The sequence below is a fragment of the Leopardus geoffroyi genome, chromosome E1 (assembly GCF_018350155.1).
Source record: "Leopardus geoffroyi isolate Oge1 chromosome E1, O.geoffroyi_Oge1_pat1.0, whole genome shotgun sequence".
NCBI lineage: Eukaryota > Metazoa > Chordata > Mammalia > Carnivora > Felidae > Leopardus > Leopardus geoffroyi.
Genome location: NC_059330.1, coordinates 58,110,747 through 58,125,583, shown reverse-complemented (window position 1 = coordinate 58,125,583; position 14,837 = coordinate 58,110,747). Strand labels below are relative to the sequence as shown.

At 54.5% G+C, this 14,837-nt stretch overlaps 1 protein-coding gene across 9 annotated transcripts in view; it reads left to right on the top strand.

The window, feature by feature from the left end:
- Positions 1–1,045: 1,045 nt before the first annotated feature.
- Positions 1,046–14,837, top strand: part of USP36 (ubiquitin specific peptidase 36) — a 36,807-nt gene continuing 23,015 nt past the window's right edge. For 4 of the 9 annotated variants that reach the window (XM_045490938.1, XM_045490935.1, XM_045490933.1 and 1 more), the window contains exons 1-6: positions 1,046–1,245; positions 3,906–4,056; positions 5,423–5,818; positions 6,354–6,575; positions 13,148–13,258; positions 13,841–13,943. In XM_045490938.1, the coding sequence (XP_045346894.1) occupies positions 5,566–5,818; positions 6,354–6,575; positions 13,148–13,258; positions 13,841–13,943 (689 nt within the window). In that variant the 5' untranslated portion in view covers positions 1,046–1,245; positions 3,906–4,056; positions 5,423–5,565. Of the gene's footprint in view, positions 1,341–3,905; positions 4,057–5,422; positions 5,819–6,353; positions 6,576–13,147; positions 13,259–13,840; positions 13,944–14,837 lie in introns of all 9 variants that reach the window. The other 5 variants (XM_045490939.1, XM_045490936.1, XM_045490940.1 and 2 more) reach the window with 5 other exon arrangements.

Genomic DNA, 14,837 nt, shown 5'->3' with positions numbered 1-14,837 from the left:
CCACACTTCTAATCACTCCCTTACACGTGGGATCAGGCGACATCATAGTGAGAACTGTCTCGGTTTGAATCACTGTCTCGGGGCACAGAATGCTCTCACCCCAGGAACAGATCTCAATCTGAAGCTCCTGAGGGTTCTCCCAGGCCCAGGCCCCTACGGTTTTGTTTCTGCTTGTTTGCTTTTTCAGGACACCAGCATCCACGTAACAACTACAGGGTGAATTTTGTCCCAGTGACACCTGTTGTGGGTCCATCTCCAATCCCGGCCCCAAGGACTGTCGGGGTGCAGCGTGGGCATGGAGACTAGCTCTAGGCGGTTCCCCCAGGAGCTCACCCAACCCGCCGCAGGATTCCCTGCCAAGAAAGAGCAGGCAGACAAGGCTCTGAGCGCAAGGTTGTGATTTTGGGTCGTTTATTCCCACCCGCTGCCCTCGTCAGTGTCAGAGTGCCACGGGAGATCAGGCTAGGAGCCGCTCGTTCTCCCCCCTTCCCGTTCACGCGAGGAGTGGGTCTCGTGAAAAGGATGTTTTAAAATACCGCAGAAGCAATGCGTATTTGCAAGCATTCAACCAAGAGCTGAACGCAGTCGTCACAGGATGATGCGTTTGGAGGTCAGGAGTGGGGCCAGGGAATTGCATACGGTCCCCCCCGGGCATTTCAGAGGTCAACCGCCACCTCTCCCCACAGTCATCCCAGCAGCTCTTTGCTCGGCCCTCCCTGGCTTTTCCGGGCCTGCTGCCCTCATCGCGCCCGGTCCGGGTCTCGGTCACTAAAGGCCCTGGACAGCGAGGCCGACACCCCGCGACATCAGCACCACCCGCGCCTGGCACCGGGCGCGGGACTGAGGCCGCCCCGGGTCTGAGACCGCGCCAGGTGCGTTGCGCGTTAAGGACCCGGAAGCGGACGCCTCACGTGCTCTCCGGGAACTCGCCCGGCTCCGACCCAGGGGGCGGGGCGTCTCCTACTCTGCGTGCTTGCGTCATCGCGCAGGGGGCGGGGCCGCGGGATGAGGGGATGATGTATCGGCTGCGTAGAGCGACTGTGGGCGGGCCCAGGGAGCGGGCCTGCTGCTCTTAAAGCAGCCACGACGTTTCGAGTCCGGCAGCGCTGGCCTCGAGTCGCGGCGCCTTTAAGCGTCGCGGTGACACGTGTGTGAGGCGCCCGAGGCCCGGATGGTGCGTGTGCAGGGCCCGGGCGGAGCAGACGCCAGCGCCGCGGGCCTGAAGCCGGGCCCACCGAGGGCCGGGTAGGCTGGGGCCGGGTGGCGGCCGCGCGCGGGTCGAGAGAAGGCTGCGCGTCCGGCCGGGTGGAGGGCTTCCGCGGGGCCTGGGGTGCGGGAAGGTGCGCCCTGGCGGGGGGGGTGGGGCGCACAGGGGACATGTGGGTACTCGTCCTCGAGGGGCTCAGGGACCCGTAGGTAGGGCCCAGGGCTATTCGGTTGGCCAGTTCGGGGCTGCTCTGTCCGTGAGGGGCTCGGGGGTTCACGGAAAGGGCCAGGAGCGCGCGTTCCGCGAGGGGCTCGGGGGTCCACGGGGAGGGTCATGGGTGCGCGGCCCGCGAGGGGCTCCGGGGTCCATGGGGAGGGTCAGGGGCGCGCGGTCCGAGAGGGTTCTGCAGTCCACGGGGAGGGTCAGGGGCGAGGGGCTTCGGGGACCCCGGGGAGGGTCAGGGGCGCGTCGTCCGCGCGCGGTTCGGGGGGCTCCACAGGAAGGGTCCGGGAGGCTTCCTCTTTGCTGTTCCCGGGGAACCCTGACCGGTGATGGAGGGGAGAGCCTGCCCCGGCCAGGAGCTCCGGGGGGTCGGAGGAGGCAACTGCCTGTGTCGGTCGTGGACAGGGTCCTTACCCACGGAAGCATCATTTATGCAGAAACCAGACTCTCTGAAATGGCTTAAGTCAAAATCTGGGGGAGCCTGTTCCGTTTGGCAACAGTGCTGCAATCTCATTTTTTTCCTTTTAGTAAAAACCGTGGGAAAGACTTACCCCCGGAGAAGGTAACCTTCCTCAGGGTCATGGTCAAGGTGGATGCGAGTGGGTGAGGACAAGGTGGGAGGAGGGTGGTTAAAATACCCGTTTTAGTGGGTAGTGTCGAGTCTCCCCTGGGGTTATAGGAGCTAGACCGAGTAGCATTCTAAAACCGAGACCGATGAGAGAGGAAAGCGTCCAGCCTGCTCTCTGTAAGCGGTTGCTGAGAATCCGGCCTCCAAGGAGAGGGAGGCTCTGCTCGCCTCTGCAGAAGAGCCCGGAGGCCCCCTGTGAAGGTGCCCCAGGGAGGCCGGGGCTCTGTCCATCTGGGGCCCCTCCCCCACCAGCACGTGGTTGACCCTGTGAGTCTTGAGTGCATTTCATCCTGGAAAAGTGAATTTACAGGGCGGAGGGAGAGGGAATATGAGGCAGCTGTGTCCGGCTGCTCTCCGAGGTGGGACTAGGCACCCAGGAGCCCGAGCTGTTCTGGACCATAAGCGACGTGGAATGGAGGGAGCATCCTTCCCGACTTTGGAAGAGCAGGTTGTCAGATGCGCACATCAGAGGGCTTGCTGGTGATTGCAAGGACGTTTTTCTCTGGGTTCCTGCACCTCAGAGGGAAATAACATTTTGCTTATTGATGTTTTGGACGGCATCGGTGACACCGAGGTCGATCTTTGTCAGAATTTGAAAAATGACGTTTGTTCAAAAATCTCTGACTTCCACAGTGAGGAGTGGGCGGTGGGATAGGGGTTCTTGAAATTACTTCTCTTGAAATAAATCGGGTTATATCTCCCGAGTTCTGTTCGTCCCCTCGCTGTTTGGTCCCCCAACATTTGCCCTTGGGCCCATGTCTGTCTATGCCCTCACCTGTGCACAGTGAGGTATGAGTCTTGATTAAAACAGGGATATTATGGGGCGATTTTTGTAAGACCGGGATCTTCAGTTTCCACATTGGCTTTCCTTCTGAGATCATGTTTATTATGCTCCTGAGATCATGTTTATTACACTCCCTCTTTATTTTGGTGTGGGTATGCTTTTATTTATGGATATGAAATACAGTGTATCTGAAATTTGCTGTCAGTAACGTGGGGACGGGAGAGGAATATGGATTGGGCCCACATAGTAACTGCTGATATGAATAAAGGGAACGTGGTGGTCCCTATGTTGATTTCTCCATATGGCATATATTTAGAAGGAAAAAAAAAGTATGTTTATTTTTGAGAGACAGAGCAGTGGAGGGGCAGAGAGAGAGGAGGACAGAGGATCCAAAGCGAAGTCCGCTGACAGAGAACCTGATGCGGGGGCTCGAACTCCCGAGCTGTGAGATCATGACCTGAGCCAAAGTCAGACGCTTAACCACCTGAGCCACCCAGGCGCCCTCACGTTGTATACATTCGAACGTTTTCACCGCAAAAAAATTTTCAGTACCTTAATTTTATGTAATCCTAGTGATCGTGGATGGCAAGGACAAGAAATCTGCACTTAGCAAAGTGAAAATGTGGCGATTCTCTCTGCTCCTTCAATTTTTTTTTTCTTTGTTCTACTGGTCTATGAAACATGGAAGTTGGAGGTGATTATTACCTCTCACTTTCTGGAAAGCATTTTGGACCAGAGTCCCCTGGGGATTTTTGGCCCCTGGGCTTGTCCCTGGTTTGAAGGTTAGGACGCAGGGCAGAGGGCAGTGCTTCCCTAGTGTGCACGTTGCAGAGTTTGTAGCTGGTCCGTTCAGTTCTTCTCCAGAATCTTCCTAAATGCAGCAGTCGACACTCCTTCAGCCTTAACACCGACTCTTCCAGAGAGATCGTCGGCCTCCCAGGGAGATCGTCGGCCTCCCAGGGAGATCGTCGGCCTCCCAGGGAGATCGTCGGCCTCCCTGCTCTGTGTCCACGCAGTGGGGCCGAGGGGACTGTGCCTCACGTGGTGCTCTGTTCACCCCACAGATTCTGAACGACAGACCCGCAGCTTTGGTGATTTACCAAGCCAAAGGCGAGGAGCTCGGGCTTCTGAGGGTCGCGCACCGCACCTGCCCACTCTGGCCCAGAACCTGACCCCATGCTGCAACAGCAGCACGCCCAAGTTCAGACGTCCCAGGTAAGGCAGCAGAGGTTTCTGTGCATCTTCTCACTTCTCCGAGTTGTCAGCTTGTTCAGGTGGTAGGAACACTTAGATAACAACTCTCAGGAAAGGTTCTTTTGTTTCCTCAAATCAAAGAATTTGTGCTTGCTCTTTTAAAGATAAGTTCCAGGGTGCCTGGGTGGCTCAGTTGGTTAAGCATCCCACTCTTGATTTCAGCCCAAGGTCATGGTCTGACGGTTGTGGATTCGAGACCTGTGTCAGGCTCTGCGCTGAGTCTGGAACTTGCTAGGGATTCTTCCTTTCCTTTTCTCTGGCCCTCCCCTGCTCACGCGCACGTGTGCCTGTATGCACTCTCGCAAAAAAAAAAAAAAAGTTTTTTTTTTACGTTTATTTATTTTTGCGAGATAGAGATACGGAGCACAAATGGGGGAGGGACAGAGAGAGAGACACAGAATCCCAAGCGGGCTCCAGGCTCTGAGCTGTCAGCACAGAGCCCCACGCGGGGCTCGAACCCTTGAACCGTGAGATCATGATCTGAGCCGAAGTCGGACGCTCAATCGACTGAGCCACCCAGGCGCCCCTTAAGTTTCTGGGTTTGTTTGCAGAAATTTTGTTTTTTCAAAGATTTTATTTATTTCATCTTTTGAAAAGTGTATTTATTTATTTTGAGGGAGACAGAGACAGCATGAGAGGGGGAGGAGCAGAGAGAGAATCCCAAGCAGGCTCTGAGCTGCCAGCACAGAGTCCAATGTAGGGCTCGGACATACGAACCGCGAGATCATGACCTGAGCCCAAGTCAGATGCTTAACTGACTGAGCCCCCCAGGTGCCTCTGAAGTCATGTTTTCTTTTTTTTTTTTTTTTTAGTTTTTTTAACGTTTATTTCTCTATCTCTGAGAGACAGAGGCAGAGCATGAATAAGAGAGGGACAGAGAGACAGGGAGACACAGAATCGGAAGCAGGCTCCGGGCTCCGAGCTGTCAGCACGGAGCCCGACGCGGGGCTTGAACCCACGAACTGCAAGATCATGACCTGAGCCGATGTCGGACGCTCAACCGACTGAGCCCCCCAGTTGCCCCATTTACTTCTTTTATTACGTGGATTTGTGTGTGCAACCAGGGTGTCCTGTGAGAGCTAGCGTTTCCCTGTTTGTGAGCACACATTAGGACCACGGGGTCACCTTTTGAAGGCAGGTGTGGCCGGCCGGAGGCGCGCGGTCCCGTGTGGAGCAGATGCACGTTGCGCGGCTCGCCTGGCGCCGGTGCCGTCACTGTGTGTTCGGTGCTGTTCGTGGAAGTACCTGGTCTTTCTGGGAGAAGCACGGCCTCTGCTCCGTCCAGGCGGTTGGTGACACGTTTCCATGTTTCACGCTTCCTTTGTAGGGTTGGCAGCCGATCCAGAGAAGCTTGTGTGGTGGCTAGCATCCGTAAAGACCAAAGAGGGGATTGCAGAGAAGTGATGCTTTGTTCCTGGGACCTGGGTACTCGTCGCTCTGTGTCCCTTCTTGTCCCCACGGTGATGCACCATGCCAATAGTCGATAAGTTGAAGGAAGCCCTGAAACCCGGCCGCAAGGACTCGGCTGACGATGGAGAGCTGGGGAAGCTCCTGGCCTCCTCTGCCAAGAAAGTCCTTCTACAGAAGATTGAGTTCGAGCCAGCCAGCAAGAGTTTCTCCTATCAGCTGGAGTCCTTAAAGAGCAAATATGTCTTGCTGAACCCTAAAACGGAGGGAGCCGGTCGCCACAGGAGTGGAGATGAGCCTCAGGCCAGGAGACAGGGTACAGATGCACGGTTGGCCGACAGGAGGGGTCTCGATGTGTGTTGACCACGCGGATGGACGGAGCGTTGGCCGAGTGGGAGGAACAAAAATAGAGACGTGGTCAGAGAGTTGGGAGGTTTCAGTGGGGTCGGTGGCTTTCAGTCGTAGAAATAACGACACGGGGTTGGTCAGAAAGAGATCCGTGACCTTAGAGAGGCCTTGGAACTCGTGTGCATTTCATCAGAAGCGGGGCTTGGAAACGAGAGAAGCGGGCTGGGCCTCAGCATGCGGGGGCCGGGCCCCTCTAGCCGTTCGTTCTCTGAGTCTTGCCTTCCCATCCATGGGGGGCTCCTCGAATTCCAGACCTATGCAGTCTGCGAGGACCGTGGGATGACTGGGTTTTCTCCTGGGCTTTCTAGTAACTCCCGGTGGGCGGGAACACCAGTTGGCCTTTGACGCCGTGTTTTGGCCATGTGCAGGCCGAGTGTGCCTCTTGTGGTCCACCTGTGTGTAGACTCAGGCCCTTTTTTCTTCCCTCCTCCCTTCTCTCACAGGCAGTGAGCATGCGTACGAGAGCTGTGGGGACGGTGTCCCCGCCCCACAGAAAGTGCTCTTCCCCACCGAGCGGCTGTCTCTAAAGTGGGAGCGGGTTTACCGCGTGGGAGCGGGGCTCCACAACCTCGGCAACACCTGCTTCTTGAACTCGACCGTACAGTGCTTGACCTACACCCCGCCTCTGGCCAACTACCTGCTCTCCAAGGAGCATGCTCGCAACTGTGAGTGGGAGGGGGCGGCCTGGGGGTCGTGGGGGACCGGACGGTGTCCCGCGGAGACAAGCCCCCGTGCTCACGGCCTGCCAGCCCTCAGCCCGGGTCAGATTTCAGAGTGACGTTCGTGACGTAGTAACTGACAAAACCTAAATTTGTCATGTGCCCGCAGCAGGACGGGCCGTGGAAGCCAGTCTCAGGTAGAGCGTTCGTCCCGAACTCTTGTAAAAAGGAGTACCTAAACGGAGAGAGGGGTTTTCAAAAAATACATCAAACTATGTATATTCAATGACTTTATACATCCGTTATCGTACCGGTCAGCATTTTATGCGCATTATAAAACATGCCCCCGAGTAGAAATTTAAAATGGGTAAAAGAGGGGTGAAATAAAATGTAACTTACCAAAACTGAAGCAAGTAGAAAGTTTTAAAAGCCTTGTAACTAATAAAGAAATTATATGGGTGGATTAGATCTTCCCATGAAGAAAATACCAGGCTGAGACGACTTATGGGTGAGCTTCATGAAAATTTTGAGAAACAGTTTGTTGCAATGCTTCACAAACTCTTCCAGAGAATAGAGAAGGAGAGGAAACCCCCCCCCCCCAGCTCGTTCTATGAGGTTCTAATAATTTGGGGAATGAAATTAAACGAGTACGACATAAGAAAAATTACAGCCCCATCTTATTCACGAATGTAGTTAAGAAACTTCTAGACAAACTACCACCAAACTCCAGTCTTTTTTTTTTTTTTTTTTTTTTTAAATGTTTGTTTATTTCTGAGACAGAGAGAGACAGAGCATGAGCAGGGGAGGGTCAGAGAGAGGGAGACACAGAATCCGAAACAGGCTCCAGGCCCCGAGCTGTCAGCACAGAGCCCAATGCGGGGCTCGAACTCATGGACTGCGAGATCATGACCTGAGCCGAAGTCAGACGCTTAACCGACTGGGCCACCCATGCACCCCCAAACTCCATAGTCTTTTGAACACTGTGAGCAGTTTGTGTTCATCGTAGCCCTGCAAGGATGTTCTAAAATGTGAAAATCTCCCAAGTGTGACTTAAATGCCATGATCCTGATAGTGTTGTTGGGAAGTTTGAATGAATCACGGGAAATGCTCAGAATGGTACTTGGGCCACAGTTTAGTGCCGTGTAAGTGACTGCTAATTTTGCTTCCTTAATTATTGTATCAGCAGATGAAAAGGGAACGGTCACCTGCAAAGAGATGCCCAAAAAAGAAATTGATGATGAGCTTTTAGCAAAGCAGCAATAGGAAGGAGTTTCCTTATCTTGATAAATGTTATCTACCAAACACGAAAAAACAAAAACAAACAAAAAACCCCCCAAAGTTCTCAGTAGGAAAATATTGGAAGCATATACTCTTCAAAACACAGCATGAAATAAGGGTCCCTGTCACCCCTTGTGTTGAAGAATTGTCCGTCTCAGCCAGAGTGGTGACGTGGGGGGAAAAAGGAGAGAACGCACCATTGTTAACTTGAAAATAACGTTCCTTAAAAAAAAAGAAAGGAAGGAAGAGAAGAAAGAAACATTTCCTGCATTGAAAAGCGAAAGAAACTGTAAATTAGAAATTTGGCAATGTAACTAAATAGGTCAGTGTACGAAAAGTTAGTTGAATTTCTCCGCACCAAACGAGTTTTAAAAAAAAGTTGCTACTATGAAAAAAGTTTGTAATGGCAACAAAAATGATAAAGTGTCTAGACTTAAATTTACCAGGAGATCTCTCGCTGAAGGACGTTACACAAGAACCTACATACATGAAGATAGCTGCCTTCAGAAGGAAGCCTCGCTGTTATAAAAATGTTGGTTCTCCCCAGATTAACGTAGATTCGTTAATGCAACTCCGGCTGATTCTAGAATGTATACGAAAAAGCAAAGCAAAGGACTCAATATCGCCAAGACGCTTCTGAAGGAGGCTATAGGGAGAGAGATGCCCTACCAGCTAGGAAGTCTTGTCACGTAGAGAAACTAACGTGTCGAGCGTATTGGGTCAGGGAGGGACAGACTGACCAGTGCGGTGGAGCAGAGCCCAGAAACAGACCTGCACGTATCTGGCAGTGTGTTACCTGCATACCGCTCTTTTCACGTGTCTCGCATTTTAAACAAATGGAACTTTGAAAGAACTCAGGCTTACATCTGGGAAGAGTGACATAGGACCCCCATTTCACAGCGTAGCCGTGCACAAAAGATGCATTCAAAATTTAGTATCAGAAGCAAACATCACACTCTGATAGCAAATGTTGGCAACTATCTTTCTGACCTTAGGAGGGGAGATTTCTTTTTCTTTTTTTCTTTCTTTCTTTCTTTTTTTTTTTTTTTTTAAATGTTTATTATTGTTGAGAGACAGAGCATGAGCAGGGGAGGGGCAGAGAGAGAGGGAGACACAGAATCTGAAGCAGTCTCCACGCTCTGAGCTGCCAGCACAGAGCCCAACGCGGGGCTGGAACTCAACAGACTGCGAGATCATGACCTGAGTCAAAGACGCTTAACTGCCTGAGCACCCCCGGGGGGCCCCAGGATAGGAGATTTTTTTTTTTTTTTTTTTTTTTTTTTTTTTTTAACGTTTATTTATTTTTGAGACAGAGAGAGACAGAGCATGAACAGGGGTAGGGGCAGAGAGAGAGGGAGACACAGAATCGGAAACAGGCTCCAGGCTCTGAGCCATCAGCCCAGAGCCCGACGCGGGGCTCGAACTCACGGACCACGAGATCGTGACCTGAGCTGAAGTCGGACGCTTAACCGACGGAGCCACCCAGGCACCCCTGGGATAGGAGATTTCTTAAACAGGACTCAGCACTAACTACCACAAATGACAAATTCAAATGCATTAAAAGTAGCAACTTTGGTTCACAAAAAGCACTTGAAGGAAATCAAAAGGCAAACGGGCAGCTGCGAACCAGAGGCAGAACCTGGGACGCGTCACCAACAGAGGATCACTGCTGAGAATGTGGAAAGAATACAGACCAATAAGGGATGGGCAACCTACACAAAACTAAATGAAGATTATGAACCAGCATTTTACAGAAGAGGAAGCTCGCGGTCAGAAGGACAGGGAGAGATGGTCAGCCTCGCTCGGAACCAGGGAAACGCCAGCACAACCGGGACCGGTACCACGGCCCAGCTCTGTGATGGGTGAAGATTCAGAAGCCTGACGACACTGAACATCGGTTCGAAGCGACGAAGGTGAGCGAGAGCCTCTGACGCTCGTCTGCTCCGGCCTCTTCCAGATCCTCTCCCGGCCAGCAGTTCTGCAGGAAAGCTCCAGGACACGCGTGTCACGACACCTGTGTAAACACGGCTGCCAGCAGCTCAGGTGCCCATGAACAGAACGGGTCCCGGAGTCACGGGTGGGCCTGGGGCGGAGCGGCCCCCGGTGGTGCAGGAGCGCGAGTGACCCGCTCCGCGGGTGAACCCGAAGGCCACAAGGCAGAGTGAAGAAAAAGTCCCAGAAGACCACGTACGGCATGAATTGCTGTTTATAAAGCTGAAAAAGCAAGACGACACGGTATTTAGGTACACGCGCATGGGAGAAGGCTAAAAAAGAACCATGATTTTTTTTTTTTTTTAGTTGGTACGCAAGGAAAATAGGAAATCAGGCTAGACCTGGGGCAGGGAGATGGGAGCGAGAGAGGGGCAGCGGTAGGGTAAGAGGTTTGGGTTGTGTGACGTGTTCGGGGATATCAGCTGTGTTCTTTTTTGTTATTTCGTGAAAGATGGCCACGCGGTGGAAACTAGCATTTTGTAACGTCTTGAGATCAGAATGGCTCTGTGGCTGCTGCAGTTAAAATACTGAGGCACTGTGCACCCTGGAGGCGTAGCTGGTTTTAAGTCCCGATTTCCGGTAGCGACCTCGGTGTCATTAGGGTTGTTTCGGGTGGACTTCCAGTAAGACCAGACGAGGCTTTCTTTGCTTTTATCTCGTGGTGGTGGTGGTGATGACCCTACTCTGCCCTAGTTCTGTTCTGTCCTTCCCTGCACCGCTGCCCTTCGTTTCTGCTTTCTCTGCGGCACCTGTCGTCCACCTTATTAGGACTGATGGAGGGACGTAGGAAACACCCATAAGTCCCTGCAGCCCATCCATCACACCTGGCGCGTGGGAGCGAGGGTGTGAGATGGGAGCCGCCGGGATCGGCCCTGTCGGTGGTGGGACGCCCCCCCTCCCCTCAGGTTACCTCTCCTGGGAGGGTGCCCGTGTTGCTCTGGGTCGCTCTGCCGAGTGTCGGTGAGCCTCAGTGTCTAAGGTTTTGTGGAGTAAAAGTATTAAGGGAAGTTTTAGTATTTTTCCCCTGTACCCCACTGGCTGTCTGAGTGACCCCGAGTGGGCTTGGGCTGTCGTCTCTTCCTCCGTGAGTGTGTGCTGTTTGGAGATCCTCAAGGATCCTGAAAAGTATCGTCGGAACTGCTCCATGCTGGCTGGACCGCTTCGGCACCGGGATCTAGCCAGAACACCGATTTTAGTATTTTTTTTCCACCCCCCACATGGAGCTCAGACTCATGACCCCGAGATCAAGAGTCGCACCCTCCACCGACTGAGCGCCAGGCGCCCCCAGACTTACCGCTCTGAGCGCACAGCTGAGCGGCACGAGGTGCGTTCACGTTACCATGCGGCCACCCATCCGGCTCCAGAACCCCATCGTCCCAAGTTGAAACTCTGCCCATGACGACAGAGTCCACGTCCCCCTCCCCTCCCCCCGGCGCCCCCCATCCTGCCTCTGTCTCTGTGAACTGGCCTGCTCCGGCTCCCTCGCACAAGTAGAGTCCGATGGTGTTGGGCCTCTCGTGTCTGGCCGACTACACCAGCGTCTCGTCCCCAAGGTCCGTCCCCGCCGTAGCAGGTGTCAGGGTCTGCTTTTCTGTTCCAAGCCGAACACCGTTCCGGTATCCGTCTGCACCACATCTCATTACCCATCCCCTTGTTGATGGACACCCGGCTTCTGTGCTTTAGCGCTTGTGGATACCGCTGAGAACGGTGGTGTGCGAATACCCGCTCGAGACCCCGTTCCCCGTCCTCTTGGGTGTGCACCCTGGAGTGGAATGGCTGATTCCCACGGGAGTTCCATTTTTAATTCCCCCAGGAGGCGCCATACTGTTTGTTTTCACAGCCCCTGCGCCGTTCCACGTCCTCAGCAACAGTGCACAGGGTTTCCAGTCTCTGCACGTCTTTGCTAACGCAAGTTCTTTTCTGTTTTTCGATATTAGAGTTCTTATGTGTGTGTGGTGAGCAGGCCGCATGCCGTTTCAGTATCGATTCTGAGACGGGCCTAAGTAACTGGGTAAGGAGGAGTGTTGCAGGCGAGAATGATTGGTTTGTGGTACAAGCTGGGTCTGTTTGAGAAGTAACATAGGGTATGGGGGACAGCAGGTATCCTGCACAATTGAAGACGCGCCTGCCCCGGGACCCAGAAGTCCGTCGTGGGCGTACGCGTTAGAGAAAGTTGCACACGAGGAAGCAGGTGCGGGACTGTTTGTGGGAGCAGAGACACAGAGTCAGCAGGAAGCATGTAAGTGAACCGTGGTCTGTTCCTGTGGTCAGAGACTCCAGCCCACGTGAAGGAACCAGAACCACGTCAAAACTGCCGAGCAGTTCACACTGCATGGCGTAGGTTATGTAGGCTAAGCGTAAACACGCTTATTGTTTGTGGGTACACACACGCGTGCATTAGCGCGATAACTACGTAAGCGGGAGCAGTTGTGACCTAGTTCGGGATCGCGGTGACCTCCGATGAGGGCGTGTGGGCAGTGCAGGGGAGGAGACGTCGCTGTCACGGCAGTGTTTTCCTTCTGGAGCCCCTAAAACGGGTTGGCGCTCAATGGTATAGGCTTTGTACTTCTCTGCATTTAAAAGATGTCATTATTTGAAATAAAGGTTAAGACGTACCACCGTCCGGCCTGCTGCCCGAGCAGCAACAAATAGTTGCACACACAGCAGGGGCTGGCGGAGCGTGGCCTGTGGCCTCAGTCTGGCCCGCTGCCTGGTCTGTAGGTCAAGTTCCGAGGCGCACATCCCGCCCGTCGATGTATGGTCTGTGGCTGCATGGTGTGCTGCCTGTGCTCCCCACTGTGTCAGAGCGGACGGCTCCCTGGCCTGGCTGTACTTAAGCTCCCGGGTCTATATGGAAGAAGCTCGCTAAGCCTTGAGACAGCAGCGGGCAGTTTCCAGAACCAAGAGAGCAGAGGTTCCCATATCTGAGGAGCAAACTAAGAGTTCTCGGGGGAGCCTAAAGCGGTCACGTTTATGGACCACGTGATCCAGCTTAGAAGTTAGGAAAAACGTGTTCTAAACTTCATTTTGAAAGTCAGACTTCCCGCTTTTAGTAAGTAGCACCCAGGAAACATGAAAAGGGCCTCACACAGGTCAACACTGCCAGCTCAGGGCGGTGGGGTACGTGCCGGAAGTACAGCTTTGGGTGGGTCACGACCCCCCACGCTCTCCAGCAGAGGAAACGCTCCCTTCGTGGACAGCGGGCTGGCTTCAGGGCATCTGGGACCCCTGTGGCCCAGCCGTTCCCCGGGCCGTGTGGCGAGACGTCTCGGGAGCTCCCCCCTCACGGTGACCGCCTCGCCCTGCAGGTCACCAAGGCAGCTTCTGCATGCTGTGCGTCATGCAGAACCACATCGTGCAGGCCTTCGCCAACAGCGGCAACGCCATCAAGCCCGTCTCCTTCATCCGAGATCTGAAAAGTAAGACTTCGTCTGCGGTGGGCGCCGGGGAGGTCGGAGGAGGGGGTGCGGGGAGGGATCAGGAACGAGGCGACAATCTGAGACTTCCCAGAAGAGCACTCGGGCGCAGGTGGTGGTGCTGGGGTCAGCGGGGAGGGCTTCGCATGGGGGTGCGCGCTGCCCTCCACCCTGAAGCATGTGGAGGTTCGGGCCGGGCTGGGGGAGGGGCTCTCGTGAACATCACAGGAGCCACTTGACACAGACTGACTTCCCTGGGTCTGAAAGCTGTGTGTGGCGTCATTGTGATCGTCTGTGCTGTGCGTGGGCTCCCGGAAAAGTAGTTGACCAGTGGATTCCACATCCTTGGTGACTGGTGTCTCGTGGCCTCTGGCTCTTCTGTTAAGCATGGAGAGTTTAAGCTCTTAGGTCTCGGTGGGGAAACCTCTGCCATGAGGACGGGACACGCACTTTACGCAGAGCTCTCGATTTCCTCACTGGCCGCTTTGCAGGTGCTTCCCGTTTACCCTTGGGACAGCGGGGAACCGGGGGAGAAGGTGTGAGCTCTCTCTCCCCTGCCAGTCTGATGCTTCTGTCTGTCTGCAGAGATTGCCCGGCATTTCCGCTTTGGGAACCAGGAGGATGCACACGAATTTCTGCGGTACACCATCGACGCCATGCAGAAGGCCTGTTTGAATGGCTGTGCCAAGTAGGTGCTTCCCTCCACCCGCCTCTCCTCAGAGGCTTCACCCCTGTTCCCGCGGAGACGTGCCTCTCTCCCCAGGCTTACTGCTGTAGACCCTGCCTTCCGGGTCCTTGACCTGCTGATGCTCACATGAGGGACTGCAGGGCCCCCCGCTGGGGCACCTCCGAAGGGGGCGGTGGGGGCGGAGCTCTGTGCCCGCAGCTCGCTGCAGGGAGGATGCTCTGGCAGGTCTCTGTGAGGGTCGTCCGCTGTCGTCCCGGACTCTTCCCGTCTTTAGACATCACCTTACTATTTTGATACGGAGGATGGCGGGGTAGGAATTACGTCTTTATGAAAGAACTTGAACATTCGAGGGTAGGAGGTTTAGGATTTTTGAGCTTACTTTCTGCACGGTTACTGTTCCTTCATTCTAAATTTGAGAGCATGCGATGGGTCGCCGACTTTATGCTGCGTCTTGCCTTTTGTGACACGGTTGCCATCGGGGATGGCCGGTGTCTACGAGGTCACGTAGTACATGCTGTAGTGCAGGGACGCCTCGGGAGCCTTCCCAGGAGAATTCCACTGTGCTCTTACCTGCAGGAGGCCTCCTAGGATGGGTCACCCCAAGGCTCCGATGGGGGCAAAGGGGAGGCAAGCAATGTGGCCTCACTGCCATGCACGCGGGTACAGCACGTCCCCAGCAGCGGTTGCCAGGCCTGGTCACAGCACGGAATCACCTGAGAGGTTTTAGGACAGCAGCTGACCCCCCCGCCCCAACACACACACACACGCGCGCACGCACGCTGCCAGCCAGCCCAGTTACCCAGGCCCTCCAGGGGTGGGAGAATGCGGGAGGGATGGGTAAGGTTGGGGTTTGGGCCCGTGGGCGGGAGGAGTCCAGGGTTGTGGTCTGGAGAG